Source organism: Neurospora hispaniola, assembly GCF_033458365.1.
Source record: "Neurospora hispaniola strain FGSC 10403 chromosome Unknown B0T23scaffold_6, whole genome shotgun sequence".
Classification (NCBI taxonomy): domain Eukaryota; kingdom Fungi; phylum Ascomycota; class Sordariomycetes; order Sordariales; family Sordariaceae; genus Neurospora; species Neurospora hispaniola.
Window position 1 is genome coordinate 1,154,154 of NW_026944411.1, and position 16,312 is coordinate 1,170,465.

Here is a 16,312-nt window from a genome sequence, read left to right on the forward strand (position 1 = left end):
CGCGGGGGGATAGGAAGGCGTTCTTTTATGTGTGACAACCGAGAAGGGATGAAAGACTCCCGTCCTTATAAACTAACTGTACAGAAGGAACTGTCAGGTGTTGGCATGTTGACGTACCAACACTTCAACCTCCAGTATATGAAGAATGTCATGGTCATATATATCGTGATCGTCAACATCATCATCTTAGCTACACTACATAGATATCGCTGCGCAACATGAATCCATCGAACCATCGTGAAAGAGGCGCCCTCACTAATTTATATCTCCAATCACCTCAATCCAAAGGTAGAGGTAGCAAACTCCAAGCTCCAAGCACCATCCCAAACAAAGAAGCAACAGAACGAAAGAGTGCAAAGGGCAGTGAGAACGCCATTGAATAGCCCCGCACCATCAGCGGTAGTACGACCCTCTCTCCCAGCTCCTATCCCTGTCCCTGTCCCTGTCGAACGTCGCCTTCCTCCTCTCCTCAATCGTAATATTAATCCTATCCATCTCCCTTTCTAAGCTCGTCGTCGACGGACTCCTATGTCTGACTGCCGACTTCGACCTCGCTGAGCATATGTCCCTGTCCTGCTCCCACGGGTAAGGCAGTCTTGATGGCGGCGGGCTCCTCATCCTTCTCGGAGGTAGTGATTCAGAGTGCCTCTTCGGCTGCTTGGGGCCCTCTACGTACCGATACGTCTCCAGCTCCTCCCTCACCGGTACTGGCACTGGGACGGGCACGCGCACGGGAACGGGTATGGGAACCCGCACCTCTCGCTCGATGATGACTTCGCGTTCTCGGCTGCGGCTGCGGCTGCGTTCGGCATGCCGCGATTTAGACCTCTTTTTCTTTTTCTTTTTCTTTTTCTTCTCTTCGACGTCGACGGCGATGACATCTATGATGTCGGCATGCTCGCCGTCGTTTAGAACCGGTGCCCTTGGCGGAGGAGGTGTGTTTGTGTGAGTGTATGTGTGTCCAAAGTCTATTTCTGTCTCCTGTCGGGTATGTTCATGAATATGATGTTTGAGGTTGTGATGTTCGCGGTTGTGATCTTCATGATTGTGATGAGGATGGGCGGGCATCGGAGCGTAGACGGGAGGGGCGTGGTGAGGTGGTGCCGGGTGAGTTGGAACATATGCGACTGGTTGATGAGGGTCTGGGCAAAACATCGGCGGTGATGGCGGCAGTGCGGGCTCGAGCACATGCACTGGAGGCGAATGAGCTGGTTTAGCCGGTTTCTCGATAACTGTCGCTTGCTGCTCAGACGCAGGAACGATCGTGGTGACTTTCCTCCGGACGATCGTGGAGCCATTGACAGGAGGCTCTAGATAGAGACGTTTTCTGTGACGGTGTACTTTGTCGGCGTACACTGGCAAATGTGTTGGTGTCAATGTTTTTGTGACAGACAGGGAAGGTAGTTGAAACGAACGTACTGGTGACGGATCTGTCGGCTTAACGTTGGATACCTCGACAAGTTTGAGATGGTCCTTCGTCGTAGTCTTCACTGGTCTCTGGAATTGGTAAGAGTGGGCGGTGTTCGTATACTAGTGCTGTGCGTGGAGAGCAAGCTCAAGAAAAAGGAAACGAGAAGGGCCCGAGATGATAACACGGTCCATGCTCCATGGTGAGGGTGAGTCTAGCCCTGCCGAAGTCCTCGTATATTCCATCGGGTTCTCGACTGCACGCTACCTACAACCTTCGCGTTTTGCGAATCGGGTGAGACATTAGACTGGATGAACTGGATGCTGATGGTGGGATGGCTTGGAGAGGGAACTATGACGTCGGACAGTGTTGCCGGCTACACTACCTCTATGTTAGATTGGGCGCTTGGTTTACTGCGTAGTATACTGCCCAACACCACTGCAATGCACGACGGACCCTGTGAGCCTGTGACGTGATCGCCCCCGGTGCGTCCACAGTAAATGCACGAAGAATCTGCACAGTCAAACAGTATGCCCCTGACCTCACTGCAACCGATGCTACCGCTAAAGATTCACCATACAGTATTCATGCTCTCGACGCTAGTTTGGCTTTTCATGTGATTTTCTGGGCGTTGAGTGTACATAGTAGGTCCTCAAGGCTCCGGATGCGATTGGTTGATTAGCGTGGGGATAGGTCAACTTGAATGAGACTTTTCGGTACACCACGATGATATTCAGGTGTCGAGAAACCAGGCGCTTTCAAAGTCTAGAACGATTGTCTAGATGTGCTCAAAACCTGGTTCATTTTCATATGTCCAAAGGGACTTCAGGGTTTACAACACTTCACGCTTTCCTTCCTTGCCTTCTGGCCCGTGATTGCCCTTGGTTATATTTGGAGAAGCAACATAATGTCTTTATTCAGTATGAGCCTCTGTACCAGCTATCGTGACCCCGGTCAAGCCTCCAACATTTAACAAGCCATCCTCATCCAGATCCCGTCTCTCTCTTTGCCTCCTCAACTCATCAGGATCCGGCATATACCTGCTGATAACTGTGTATCCCGACGCCAGCAGCACCATCAAGACCCAGATAGCATAACCCCACAGCCACTGCGTACGAGCGCTGATAGCGAAGAGACTAGCGAACAACGCCGGCGAGAAGGATCGCACACCACTGACCAACGATAGAGCCAACGCGTTGAGCGTCCCGAGAGTCACGGGGCTGGGCGAGACATCGTTCAGGGCGAGCTGGATAGCTGTGAAGGACATGCTCACGCCGCATCCGAGACACAACAGAGCCGGCATAATGAACCAGAAGATGGTCTCACCCGTCGAGCCACCGTTTCGCAAGAGGAGGCTGAAGAAGGGGCATATGGCAAAGAAGAACGGATACGCGATTGCGCACACACGCAGGACGCCATTGGTGCCAATGCGGTGCTGGAGGGGAGGAAAGACGAGCAGGATCCAAATCGCCTGTGCCAGGCCGTTGAGACCCATCAGGAGTGAGATCTGCAAAGGCGTGAATCCAAGGCCGCCGAGGTCAATGCGTGTGAACCAAAAGACGGGCACGATCGCGGTAAACGAAAACGCGAGCAACATGATATGGCCATAAGTGTAGAGAACAATGGGTACACCTGGCGACTTCAGAAGATCCCAAGTAGTCATGGGCGCAGGTTTGGCCGGCGCACCAGACTCAGCATCGCGGCCGCCGCCAAATATATTGTTCTCGAGTGTCTCCTCAGCAAGGAAAGCAGTAACCAATACCGCAGTAACGCCGATGCCGCCCACAGCAAAACTAGGCAATGCATAAGGATAGTCTTTGAAGAACTGTATGTTTCCAAAGAGCCCCGGGTACTGTTCGGCAGGATCCGCCAACGCGCCCCCGATGAGCGGACCAAAAAGAATCCCCAGGTTTCCGGTAAAGGCAAACCAACTGAATGCCCGTGCCTGTGTTTTGGTGGTGCTGTGCTCCGAAATCATGGTCCGAATGGTCACAATAGTCCCCGCAAAGACACCCGCCAGACAACGAAACAAGATCATCTGCGAAATGGTCTTGGCCATGCCAAACATAGCTGTTGCAAGAGTGACACCCATCAGAGAGATCACCAGCACCGGCTTCCTCCCAAACCGATCCGCGGCCTTTCCCCACAAGATCATGACGGCCATCTGCGTTAAGGAGAACAAAGACTCTATCAGGCCGCTATAGAAACCGACGTCGGCGTCTGCCAGGTTGCCGTTCTCTTGCGCCATCTTGTTGATGTACGGGAAGATGGAGAAGAAGGCCACGGGCTCGATCCATCGTGCGTAGCATAAAACAACAATTTGAGCCACGGGGAGAGGCTTATCGTCTGGGTCGACTTCGCTGCTACTCGATGGCTCGCTTATAAGCGTAGTAACCTCAGAAATTTCGGAGTCGGCGGTTGGGGCGATGTCTCCGGCAGCCAGCAACGGCGTACTCTCGCTGGCTTGCTCTACCGATAGTCTCCGAGTTCTGGATGGTCTGTTCAGGCTACCACAACTGTCAGAACCCCGCGCGGGCGCGTTGGGAGGCATCTTGAGGGGAAGCGTAAGTAATCCGGGTAGGATATCCGAGATGTGAAAGCGAGATGGACTACCGGTGTCTTGGCTTTGAGGAAAAGACTCGAACGTGGTCCCTCTCAGTCCTCAAGATCGAGGGAAATGATTGCAGATGACCGGTGAAGAGAAAAGACGATAGGCAGAGAAACCCGCGATTGAAAGCATTATGGTAATGACTGACGACACTTGACAAGAAAAAGTCGCGATACAAATGAACCGACTTTCCGACTAAGCAGCACCAGTCGGAGGTGTGAACAATACTAAGCGCAAGTCTCGAGCTGTCGAGGTAGCTTTGACAGTTGCCACCAACTGTCATGCGCCGCAGCTTTTGTTTACAGAACATGATTTGATTGGTCATTCGAAAGGGAAGCTGGGTCTTTGGGGCTACATATGTAGAACCTCGAACTTCGGGGTTCGGGGTTAAGCGGGGTTTGGGTTTTGTGTGAAGATGAGCCCAGAGGGCATGTCGTCGCCGACAGTTTGTTACCCCATCATTTATATTTTTGCACCCTGAAAACTGGCCATCCTCCTTGCATTGTATCATGTATAAGTAGTTACCTAGAAGCCGTGCAACATTGTTATATCCAAATGCGAGAATCGATGTGGACTATGATACAAACATTTGCCGGATTCGGAAGGTTCCACGCAAGCAACCAACTTGCACCACTTTCTCATCACTGACTGGGCATTGACATCTCGCTTATTAGGTATTTAGACCTTTGGGATCTTCGGGGGCGTTGGGGTGGACATACGCCTTGTTTCTGGTCAATTGAGGGTTATCAGCGAACGCTCAGAGTAAGCAGGGTCGTTGGTGCAGCGGAGTGCATCCATCCACTACCAAGAAGTTTCAACAGACAACACCTTACTTAAAATGCAGCGCTGTTATTATGACAAGTAACATAGTCACCACCACAGAGTCCAGCTGAGTCTTTTTGCCTCTGCAGACTTGCTTCCAGGCTCTCGGTCTTCTCTCGCTTATCTGCTGCTTTCGGTCAATACCGTCCAGTGTCATCATCCAGTGTCGGATCTCCCCGCGGGACTGTCTCGAGCTAAACAAGTAGAGATTATAACATATTTTAACGGGCAGAGATGCCCCAAAGAAAAATGTAACCGCAATCCCCTGGTACCTCAAAGGATAAGCATAGGTTTCTCTGCGGGGGTGTTCAAATTCAGTTCATCAGCTAGGTGTGAAGATGGAGAGGGGAAGTAATCACGCATGTGCTTTCGGTGAGCTCGGTGATCTTCAGGTGAGGCAACAAAGTACCTAATAAGAAACTTGATCTGTACGTATGGCTAGAGACGTTTGAACGATCAATAAGCAAGGCTTCAGCTTCTGAATAATAAAGATAGGTAATAGGAATGACGACAATAACAACATAAAGAAGAAACAAGTCGGTGCAAAACGATAGATAGGTGACTAGCCGCTTGGAATTAGCTGTCTTACAGCGTGCATCTACCATTCTATGCACAATCATTGCTCTACTTGATTAGAGCCTGTCAAGTTCGCCTAAGCATATTCCCTACCCTCTATTTTTGGTATGGTAGATGGAAACCCAGGTCTGAAATACACCCCCGTAGACAAAACTAGCAAACGCTGTAACTCAAGAGAACTCGTCACTTCAGTACTTCAACGGCCGTCACCACCCTCATCTCCCTTGCCCTCTTCCCCGTTATCCAATATAACGGTCACAACAATAATAACAGTCACACATACCCGCCCCTTGTATACCTCCAAAGCAAACTCGCCCCCTTGATAGCTGGTACTCGAAGCCTAGTAGCATGCTTTCCTGTCCTTCCTTCCAATCCTGCACGCAACGACTCCCTTTCCCATTCCCACTGCCTTTCCCACTCCCATTCCGCCTCCCTAATAGCACGGCCGCTCCAGCTATTCTTCTCAGCGGCTTTGGTGGTGGTCGTCGTCGTCCCTTTTCCAGTTTTTTTCCTCCGTCCCCTAGCGCTACTTTCTTTTCCACCTTTGGCGGAATGTTTTTCACCTCCATCCACTACCTTAGCAGCTTCCGCCGCAGCCAAGCAGGCAAGTCTATGTCGCTCCATAACCTCTAAACTCTGCTTAACCGCCTTTTGGAACCGTTGTCGGAATCGTCGCCAATCGTCGTTGGTCGGCCAGGGATCGGACCACTCGCCTCCACTTCCGCCTCCCCTATCTCCTCCTCCTCCTGCTCTTCCTCCTCCTACTCTGTTGACATCCCCCCTTACATCTTCGTCGTCGTCGTTGTCGTCGCCGTGATCGTTGTTTGTCCATCCTGAATTGCCGTTGCTGTTGCTGCTCCCGCCGTTACCGCCCCCGCTAAAGTTATAGTAATCGAAATTCTCCCCATCACCATCATCCTCTTTGTCTATGTCGAGCGGGTAATAAAGCAGCTCGTTAAGGTGCGGGCGTCGAGGGGCGTGGTTGATGTTCGCTTCGATGTCGAATTTGAAGCGGTAGGCTTGGTGGACTAGTTGGGGCCGTTGTGATTGGGACGGTTGAGGCTGTTGGTGTTGCTGTTGCTGTTGTTGTTGGAGGAGTAAAGGGAAGGGGGGGAGCGGTGGTGGCAAGTGGGAATCATGTGGAGAGAATAAAGGATACGGTGGCAGTAGCGGCGGGAGAGACGGGAATAATAACGGTGATGAGTATGGTAGTTTATAAAGGTTCCCGGGGGTTGCGATGGTGTTCTTGATGCTGCTGCTGCTGCTGCTATTGCTGACGGTGGAATAAAAATGGAGACCATTGCTGGCTGGTTCTGCGAGCGTCGGGATAGGATTGCTTGATGATGACCTTGACGGTAGAATAACGCTGCTACTAACGCTACTGATGGGAGATGGAAATCCAGTGGCGCTGGGCCCGCTCGTGAAGAGAGGTTGCAGAGTGGTCGAAACGGAGTGTTGGAGCGGATAGTTCGGGATAGGGGTCATGGTGCCGGGGAATCGGAAGTCAAACTCGAATTGGAACTCCTGGTGAACGATGAAAATGAGAACCTTGAGCCGTGGAAACTTTGCCAGGTTGGTAAGCAACTTTCCCATGTTGGTCTTGGATACCTTCCAGCTCAGCACTGGATGGCAAATCCCCGTGTAGATGCCATAGGATGTTCCGAGCGCGAGGCGGTTGATGTTGTCTCGAAGGAACGAAATTTGGCTCATGAAATGGAGAGTGCGGTGAAGCCGCTTGATGAGTAGGTACGGCTCAAGAAGGAGAATGTCTCGAGACAGGTCGACATATTTGGTTGTCCTCCCCAATGTTAGAGGCTTGTAGTTGTGAAGAACAAAAGATCGACTCTCATGACACACGGCTGCTAAGGCTGGCGGAGGTTCTGGATGGATGTTGGCAAACATCAAACCTTCATGGGGAGGGGTCTTTCGCTTCGAGTTTGGTGCGTCCAAAATCTCATAAACCCGTGGTTCTGGCAAAGAGAACTCCCATATGATGTTTCGCAGCTCGGCCGGTAGCCGCTGGAAGTTAGTGAACTTATCCGTCGAGTTGACTGGGCAGCATTGATGGATGCCGTAATGATCATAGTGCATTGTGAATGTTGTTTACCCGTATCGTGCTGATATGTCGGTGCCGATTTGCAACAGCCTTGGAAGATGAACAGAATCCACAGGATTCGTCGTAATGCATTCGTTCTTGCGAAATGGTGATAGTGTTGTCGCTCCTCCTAGACAGTTATCGCTTGGTCACTGCCCCTACGATCTTCCACCGCAGGTATTTGAAGTGGCACTCGAGATGAACGAGTAACTCGAGAAGCGGACGAATTTTATAAGCCGTTTTGATGTGTTCCGATCATGTCTGTACCACCACTTATTAACTGGCAGACGAACTGGCCACGACAACGTGGCCGTAGATAGTGAGGGGAATTCACCACAACAAGATGTCAAAGACGTGGAACTCTTATACCTCTTAGTCAATGACTAGTCCTAAGAATAACGAATCAAGAAGGTCACAAGGCGTAACCAAGGGCTTTGCATCACGTCATCTAATCTTGATATGGTTAAGTGGCTTGAAGGAAAGGGAAAGTCGATACAAGTGTCAAGATGCGTTGAAGGATCAGATACAGGTGATCGAGGTCGGGGCTTGCCCCATACCTGTGCGCTTCAGCTCCGTCACTGGACAAGGCATTTCCAGGGACGAACCGACCGTTAGTCTTGAGACAATTTAAAGCTGACCAGGCGTGTCAGGTAATATGTAAGTCAACACCCAAGTGCGCGAACGGTTTAGGAAATTGTCAGGAACAAGGAAGAGCTAGGACTTGCCCAACGCCAGGAGACCTGGCTATGCGAGTTGCTCTACACGGCAAGGCGTGCCCTTTACTGGAGCAAGCACACTAGGATGGAGAGGCGAGACGTTCCGCAAGGAGGACGCTCCACAACTAGACTGGCCGTCGACTACCTGGAACAGGCACCAAGATGATGGATGGTGATTCAAGAATCGTTTGACGACCACCGGTTGCTGCTTGGCACTGTCAAGGTTTGTCATGTTCATGTCATACCTTGAATCAGAGCGGGAACCACGATATCCATCTCTTTGGCCATTGGGATCGAAAAGTGCTGCCGTTTGGACGGATCCCAATGACCTAGAAACGGCATGAAATGGTTACCCCGACTGGAGGGGTCCTTTGACAGCGTGGTGGCAGACAGGTGATTGCGAACTTGCCTGTAAGGGTAAGTCGATTTAGAAGAAGTACTGGGTTGGTTGGTAGTGAACAAGCAGACGGATGATACATGACTAGGGACTGGTATGAGCTATTCTTAGCATATACCATAGGGACCACCTCTTATGCCTGTAGCGTTTCGATTCATTACATTCCAATACATACTGGTTTCTTTGTTAGCTCGAGACCCCCGAGCCAGCTTCCCAAGGACTTGTCATATCTGGTGAGTCCGTTTCATTTCACGACCAAAGCGTGAACTAGCTTTGAATATGGTATTTCTGAAATTTGAAAATGCCGTATTGGATCGTGTTGATGGCTGTACCTGACCTTTGATTTTATCCTGGTAAGCTTTGGGACAAAGCCGTTTGGATTTCGTCCAGTAGACTTGGAATACCGAGCCAGCAAACAAACCAGCGTTAGATTGTAGTATCCAGGCTTACCGATCTTGGGGCCATGGTGACGTGCCGTCGAAACAGAGTTGCAGTTTACGCGATAGTGTTGGAACCGAGGGGTAGGGATCAAGCGGCTGGACCGGATGCCTGCGTAGTGTATCGATGAGACGACGTAGGTAGAGGAAAGCGGGGGTTTACCTCAAGTTGGCTGCTAGAGCTTGTAGCTCAGTAGTCTAGCAACTGACTTTTACCTTGTCATTGCGCAGGTTTCGGATGACTTCAAAGTAGACATCCATACTAAACTTTCTGAAAAAAAAAAAAAAAAAGGCAAGTTACAGAACCTAGCCGAAAGGATGACAGCTGGCATAGTTGTTAGTGCTGATTTCGGACTGGAGTATTTGATTAAAAACCGACGAGGCGTAGGAACTAGTTGCGGCGGATATGCCATTGTGTATTCGAAATATCGTATAGCATGTGTCAATTCCGATATGAACGCCTCTTTTGCTCTGCGCTGTAGGCAATATCCAATACTGTGTGGACATTGTCATGGATTGGTAGGATATCCGAAGGGGAACACCAGGATCCATGGGTCAGCTCGTAGCTGGCTTGAGTTCCGCGACGACAAAGTCTGTCAGACTCGAGACTTTTGTTGGAAGACCGCACACCCCACGCACACGAGTCGATGGGGGAGACGACGATCAGTCATTACGGTTATACGGTGGCCAAACGCTGGCACGCCCATGGATGCTCGTATGCTTGTCCCGCATAATCTTTGCTCATATAAACCGGCAACTTGTAGGCTCGGGCGTGGGCGACAATATGTGTTAGCCGAGAGACGATGTTATGCTGGGCCGAACAAACACATCGTCCACACAAGTTAGGCTGGAATGGTTGAGCGCAATCATGCCATTCTCCACGGAGAAAAGCCCCATGTGAAGAGTTTCAAAGGCACTAGGCGAGGAGAAGGGAAATGGGAACCGAGATAATGTCGCCCGTCGTTTTGCGCTGTAACACACTACAATCCCATATGGGAGCAATCGAGATTTCAGTTTCTGCTTGGTCAGGCTTGCCTGGCTGTGAAGAACCAAGGATTCGAGGTCGAAAGGGTCACACAAGACAGGAACCATCACCAGGAAACCGATTCCCGCCAGCATACTGCAGCAACCGAAACTTCAGTGTTGAAAGTAGGTACCTCTAGGTAGTGTGGTTGAAGCGGCGCTGACAGCGTGTGGTCGATTCGTGCTGAGAGTCCGAAACCGTGGAACGGCGTCAAGCGGGATTCTACGCCTCTGCCAGGATAACACTACACATCAGTCCTTAAAAGTTTGTTAGCCTCCTACATGCCCCACATCTTCTTGTAGGGGGGTAACAGGGTGGTTGCAAGGCCGGACACGACTATTTACGCGATTTGATTGGCCGAAACTACCTACGTTCAAGGAGAGAAAGAGTTAGCCGAAGAAATCTAAACACCCGAACACAAACCTCTCAACCAGTATAATCGGGCACCCACCACCCAAGGCCTCCCTCCCATCTTCTATGGTTGGTAAAGTTACAAGGCATTTATAGGTCCCCTGCTTACGACCCTCGTAAGTACCACGCTAACGAACTTACCAGGGCTGATGTGTACACTAGAAAGTCCCGTCGACTTGGACTGGTGACATTGGCTGACCGCAAACGCTACGACGTCGGCGCTACCAATGTCACGACAGAAAAGGTGAGTGGCCAAATGCTATGCCAGCTGCCAACATGGACCTCGGGGCTCGACATGCTGAGCCCACCTCAAAACTCGAAATTGTGGGCCTGTCAAAATGACTAAGCTGTTTCAGATGCTCCACCAAATTTTCTCAATATAATGACCTCGAGCCCAAATTCCCTTTCCTTCTCTTTTTCTCTTTTTTTTTTCCTTCGTGCGGCGGTCACGACTCATTCAAAACATTACCCGTGTTGCTTCGTTTTCATCTCCTCCCGGAGATTCCGTGAAAACGTCGCGTCAGTCGTGGCCTAGATAAATCATATTGCAGGCCGATTTCCTCGTCAGTCAGTCCATCGAGAAACAACCCCTTAGGGCTGGATGGTGATGAAGAGATCGGACATTTTATCTGGGGCTACTTTCTTTGACTGTTGCGCGTAACTGGCTTAGGTCGCTTTGGTGACTGCGAGCATTGTCTTGAGACCAGCTCTGCGACTGGACTAGTATCAGCGTATTGATTATTCATCATAAGGGCTACAATCGCAAGATGTAGTCAACGCGACTGTGTAAATTTACACATGTCCTTCAGCGACGTGATGTTTGAATACTCGTCCATCCGGTCGTGGTGCTGTGCGTACAAGGACCAGTTGCAAGACCGTGCTTCTAGCATCTTGATAATGTATAGATCTCTCAAGAACGCACTCATACTTTGGATATGGGGATTGGTTGGTTTGCAATGCGCACCTTTGCTCCCTATGGCACCATCAAAACGCCTGCTGCCTGATATTAGTGGTATCTGAATGCTCAATGCCTGAAGCTCGACACCAACACTCCTCTTCCTCTTCTACTCGCCCGGGAGATCACCGATCTTCTCCAGTTTGCCCATATCCCTAGTTGCTCCTGACTCTCCAATGAGCCTCAGCCTATCAATCCTGACCTTGTCGCTATCCCCGTCCCCATTAGCAACAAACAAAACCAAGCTATTAATGTTCTGGAACCGGACGTAACGCAGAGGAATGCTAGCAGTTCCTTCCTTGTTCCAGTCACTCTCTGACAGCTCGATATCTTGCGTGGCTTGAAGATCTTCTGCCTCGTCAAACCCGAGATTGTGTGGCTTGTTAACAAAAAGCTTGATCGTCTTCGGCCTCGTGGGCAATTCGTCGTCGTCGTCATCAGTGGGAGGCAAGGAGGTAATCTGGTAAGGTCATGTCAGTTGCGTTGTCCGTCGTCTACTCGAACCTTTTGCGGGACCAACCTGGAGAGTATGCAATTTGAGCATAGACTGAAAGGGCATGAAAAGCAGCAGTTGGTCGTCGGTGTCACTTTCAACCCAATCCTTCGCGGTTCCTTTGCCTCCAGACAAGGCACTTGGCTTTTCGGTCGAAAAAAGCACTCGAACGCCACCGGTCTCTGTGTCGACATTCAAAAGCTCAGACCGGTTGAGCTCAACCTGATCGGTGACATCCACGTACCCGCGGGGAAGTGCGGCACCCTTCCAGCTGCTGGAGCTCCCGCTTGCCTGTTCAGTCTTTGCCGAGTCAACTGCGCGTTTGAGTTTTTCAACCAGTTGCGCTAGCCTCCTAGGATTGTCACCAGCAACCTTGTCGATTTCCTTGCCGTTCTGGAAGAGCATAGTCGTCGGGACGGTTGTGATGCTGTAGGCATTCTTAATCGCCTTCAACTCGTCCACGTTGACCTTTGCGAGCTCTAAGACCGTGCCGCGTCCTTCGATGCCTTGGGAGTGGTGTTCGAGAATGTGGATCGCTTCCAGCGAGGCCGTGTTAGAAGGCGAGTAAACTGGAGAAAACTATGTTAACAAGCTGTTCTTGACGAACCGCGCACCGCCAGGGAGAGATGGGTGCGTAAAAGAAACGCGAATGCATGGCGAAAAGGCGCCTCCACGCTTCCGTATCCAGACGTTGAAAGTGATGACATGGTGAGCAGCGGCTAAGTTGTATACCACCAGGGCATGCGATTCAAGGGGATCGCTTTCTCGAACGACTGGCGTAGGAGTAGAACTTACATTGTGCCACAACGATTTTCGTGGCATCCAGTAGGGAACTCCATTCCGCTGGGCTCTTAACTTCAACTGCAGGTGACACCATCCTGATCAATACTCTAGAGAATGGCGAAAGGGTAGAATGATGGGGGTTTGTGATCGCAGGGTTGCAAGTTGCAAGAATTATGGAGAGTGGAAGCCAAGCGATGACAACACAGAAGTGGAAGCTTTCCGTTAAGTTCGAAGCCCAAGGTCCATTGCCCCGCGCTTTCATCCTACCCCTGCAAGGCAGGACCTGTTGCAGTGGGTGATGGAGTCATACATGGTCAAGTCGTACCTACGCAAACTGTGCATGTGCTGTCGGCTCCGTGTACCTATGTATTTATCAACGTTACATAACACCTATCGCAGCAATGTGATGCTAGGAAATTACGAAACGATGGAACTTTCTGCAAGCTGGAGGCCGTGAGTGCAAGTGAAAGGAAACTCCGTCGGCGAAATAAAGCGTCAAGGCGGGTAGGTAGAGGTAGCCCAGGTACTAGGTACCTCTCTACCTCTATGGTTTGTACCTGTGCCACGTGTGGCTTATCAGGTACTAACTGCCCCACCGTTTGCAGCAAGGGGAGTTCAGTTCGTTGACAATGATCGCTCATCATAGGCGAGCTCAGCTGTAAGTTGGTTCTTCCGATTTTGTCATTTCGAGAGTTTGCGACACAGCAGATAAAAGCTGTGATCTCACACACTGCCTTGACCTGCACAATTCATTATCACGCTCTGATCGTCTTACTTCCAGCCGAATAACAATTACGTATCAAACCCTCAGTCCAAGACGGAATTACTTTCTCAAGTCGCACAATAACAACCTCCTCCTCCACGATAAAGTCGATGGCTTGCTTCTCCAAAAGGTCGTCCCTGGCTCCCCGCTTCGTTGTGACTACTAATCCCCACTCGCCGATTTCTATCCAATATTAGGCAATCATTCTGCCAGGGCTGTTGGTGCCATGGGTGCCGAGCCCGAGATTCCAACTGTGACAAGGGTCACAATTTCAGGGGTAGACGGTCCTGCGGTTCAAGTCCAGTCTCAAGTCCTGGCGTCCAGTCGCAGACCTCAACGAGCCCCCAGCCTCATGAATTTTCAGCGGTGAGAGACGACTGTGAGAACGGTTGAATCAAGTACGCCGCTGGAGATAGGGCTACCTACTTTGGACTGTCGTTTGGGCTGGTTAAAGGCATGACAGGTTTCGAGAACCAATCCCCTCTCCAATCTCGCCGTGTTTCATTACCCTATCCTACCGTTCACTTATACATGCACAAGATCGAGTCTTGAAGTGTGGTGACGACTAGTTTCAGACATGCCACGGCAGCAATTCAAGAAGCAGATACATATGTTTGTGTTAGCTGTCAATCACCGTGCAGATTTTCACTCCTGAAAGGGGAAACTCAGCTCCCAACATTGTTCCCTACCTTCCCTGGACGCGTCAAGCCGCTCCTGTTGGTCGGAGAGGGTCCGATCCTCCTCCACTTCCAGTAACCTAAACGGCCCGGACCTGCGTGGAAGCAATCCTATCTTTTTCTCGAACCATCAAATCCTTCACCAGCAACCGGGTTGAAGAAGACCAAACGCAACCAACGCTTTCGTATTCACAATCTGACATCAAAGGGCAGTGCAATTCTGTCCGGTCAAGAAAAATCGTTCCACATATACATACATCTAAATAAACCCAACCCAAACCGCCAACATGGGTTTCCTCGGCGAGGGTTTCATGTTCTCCAGTCGTTCATCAAAGTCGAAAAGGCCAAAGCCTTCGCATCGGTCCTCATCCTCCAGGCAAAGTAGGGAACAAATCGAACCCAAGGAACGAGACCGGGAGCTCAAGACACGAGAGAGAGAACGAGAACGGGAATCCAGGGAACGAGAGCGAGAACTAGAACGTCAGCAAGAACGGGAGAGGGATCGTGAACGGGAGCGGCCACCACCACCACCACCAAAGGCCCCCTTTTCTCCTCCAGATGCCAGTAACAGCAGCGGGAAAAGACGGAGGCAGGAAATGTACAGCAGGGAGAGTTATAGAGCGGATGAAAGGGCAGCAGTACCGAGAGGAGGACCTGACGGGAGGGAAGGAGCAGAAGGAGGAGCAGGAGGCCTAGTCGGCTTCTTAGCCTCTCTCCTCCTCGGCGACGACGATGACCTTGACGGCATGGGCTACGGAAGCGACTCCGACTCTGACAACCCGCGGCGCTCATTTCCCAAGACTCCCAAGTCCCGTGGCGGGCATGGGTATGTCGATTCAGACATGTACGGCGACGATGCACCTCCACGCGACTACTTTTCCCTTTCTCGAAGGACCAGCAGCCGACTGATTGACCCTCTCGGCGGCGGCGGCGGTGGTGGTACCCCGCGCAGCAGTCACGGTGGCAGACCGGAAAAGCCTCCCAAACGGCCATCGTTCTTTAAATCCTTTTCCTCATCAGGCAGGCGAAGTTCCTTTTTTGCCAAATTCCGTACGTTCTACCTTCTCCCCCCTTCCTTCCTTTTGTCCAGTATCAGTCCCTAACCCTCACCCTCTCTAGGCCGATCATCGTCCTCCTCCTCCTCCTTCTACAAACGCTCTCCCCGCCCTCGCCTCATCAAAAAGCTCCTGAAGAAACTCAAGCGTCTCCTCCGCGACCTGGCCTACTACGCCCAGCGACACCCGATGAAAGTCTTTATGCTTGCCATTATGCCGCTCATCACCGGCGGCGCCCTGACGGGTTTACTCGCTAAACTGGGCATCCGCCTCCCCAAAATCGTTGACAGACTGCTGGCGCTAGCGGCCAAGTACTCTGCTGGCGACTCGCTGGGTGCCGTAGGGGAAGTGGCGAGGTTGGCGAGGGATGGGATTGGTCTTGGTGGTGGTTCCGGTGGTGGTTCCGGCGGCGTCGGTGGTGGTAGTAGGAGTGGCGGTGGCGCGGGGGCGGCAGCGGCAATGATGGGGGATGCATTAGCAAGAGGGTTTAACACGACTCAAGTTGAAAGAGGTCGGAGAGGAGACGGGTCGGTGTGGGAGAAGAGGACGATGGAGAGAGATGGGGTGTTCAATGGGTCTGGAGGACCGGGGTTGAGTTGGCAGGAAGGGTTGAGGAGTGTTTTGAAGATGTTATCGGAATAGGATGGAGGAAGGCTGACTGACAAGGGTGGGCATGTCTAAATATTTGGGTGTTTTTGGCGTTCCACGAGCCGGGCAGAAACGATTTCCGGGGGGGTTATGTTGTATGTGGTACATGAGGTACGAGACATGGATGGTTTGCGGCATCTATACTTACTTTCTTGCTTGGAACTTGGTTTGTGGTGGCCCTCGGCGGTTTTCAGCTGGTTACGGAGCAATATTGAGTCTTCTGCACCATATTACATATGAATCTGATCGAAAAGAAGCATCAGAAAATTTCACAAGCGATGGAAGAAACCAACCTAATGGGGAAATAAATATTAAGAACCATAAACTACTATATCTGTCAACGCAATACACACACAAGACATCTAGCCAGTCAGTCTCCTGTTTCTTTTTCTTTTTCTTTTACCCTGCCCAAGTGCAACCGATTTCAAAAGCAGAGGTCCCAAG

At 51.0% G+C, this 16,312-nt stretch overlaps 4 protein-coding genes across 4 annotated transcripts; 1 reads left to right on the forward strand and 3 right to left on the reverse strand.

Annotated features, from left to right (window-relative positions):
• Positions 1 to 92: 92 nt before the first annotated feature.
• Positions 93 to 4,316, reverse strand: B0T23DRAFT_341962 (major facilitator superfamily domain-containing protein). Its single transcript, XM_062835894.1, has 2 exons — positions 2,345 to 4,316; positions 93 to 1,355 (listed from the first exon to the last, which is right to left on the reverse strand). The coding sequence occupies exons 1-2, from the start codon at positions 3,957 to 3,959 to the stop codon at positions 394 to 396; spliced, it is 2,577 nt and encodes an 858-aa protein (XP_062690659.1). The 5' UTR covers positions 3,960 to 4,316; the 3' UTR covers positions 93 to 393.
• A 370-nt stretch (positions 4,317 to 4,686) lies between these two features.
• On the reverse strand, positions 4,687 to 7,505 carry B0T23DRAFT_321801 (uncharacterized protein; the record flags this gene model as incomplete). The annotated part of the gene is made up of 3 exons (XM_062835261.1): positions 4,687 to 4,744; positions 4,850 to 5,032; positions 5,698 to 7,505. 3 exons carry the CDS (start codon positions 7,503 to 7,505, stop codon positions 4,687 to 4,689), a joined length of 2,049 nt encoding a protein of 682 aa, XP_062690660.1.
• A 3,656-nt stretch (positions 7,506 to 11,161) lies between these two features.
• On the reverse strand, positions 11,162 to 12,649 carry B0T23DRAFT_445115 (PITH domain-containing protein; the record flags this gene model as incomplete). The annotated part of the gene is made up of 3 exons (XM_062840913.1): positions 11,162 to 11,909; positions 11,970 to 12,511; positions 12,550 to 12,649. 3 exons carry the CDS (start codon positions 12,647 to 12,649, stop codon positions 11,559 to 11,561), a joined length of 993 nt encoding a protein of 330 aa, XP_062690661.1. The 3' UTR covers positions 11,162 to 11,558.
• Positions 12,650 to 13,973: 1,324 nt separating this feature from the next.
• B0T23DRAFT_188799 (uncharacterized protein) lies at positions 13,974 to 16,095 on the forward strand. Its single transcript, XM_062833188.1, has 2 exons — positions 13,974 to 15,215; positions 15,285 to 16,095. Exons 1-2 carry the CDS (start codon positions 14,453 to 14,455, stop codon positions 15,860 to 15,862), a joined length of 1,341 nt encoding a protein of 446 aa, XP_062690662.1. The 5' UTR covers positions 13,974 to 14,452; the 3' UTR covers positions 15,863 to 16,095.
• The last annotated feature ends 217 nt before the right edge of the window (positions 16,096 to 16,312 follow it).

Bases quoted from the DNA above. Each gene is read 5' to 3' on its own strand.
- B0T23DRAFT_341962 (XM_062835894.1), bottom strand. From the start codon at position 3,959: ATGCCTCCCAACGCGCCCGCGCGGGGTTCTGACAGTTGTGGTAGCCTG. The intron at 1,356-2,344 runs GTACAGAGGCTC...CACATTTGCCAG, and splicing joins GACCGGGGTCACGATAGCTG to TGTACGCCGACAAAGTACAC.
- B0T23DRAFT_188799 (XM_062833188.1), top strand. From the start codon at position 14,453: ATGGGTTTCCTCGGCGAGGGTTTCATGTTCTCCAGTCGTTCATCAAAG. The intron at 15,216-15,284 runs GTACGTTCTACC...CACCCTCTCTAG, and splicing joins TTCCTTTTTTGCCAAATTCC to GCCGATCATCGTCCTCCTCC.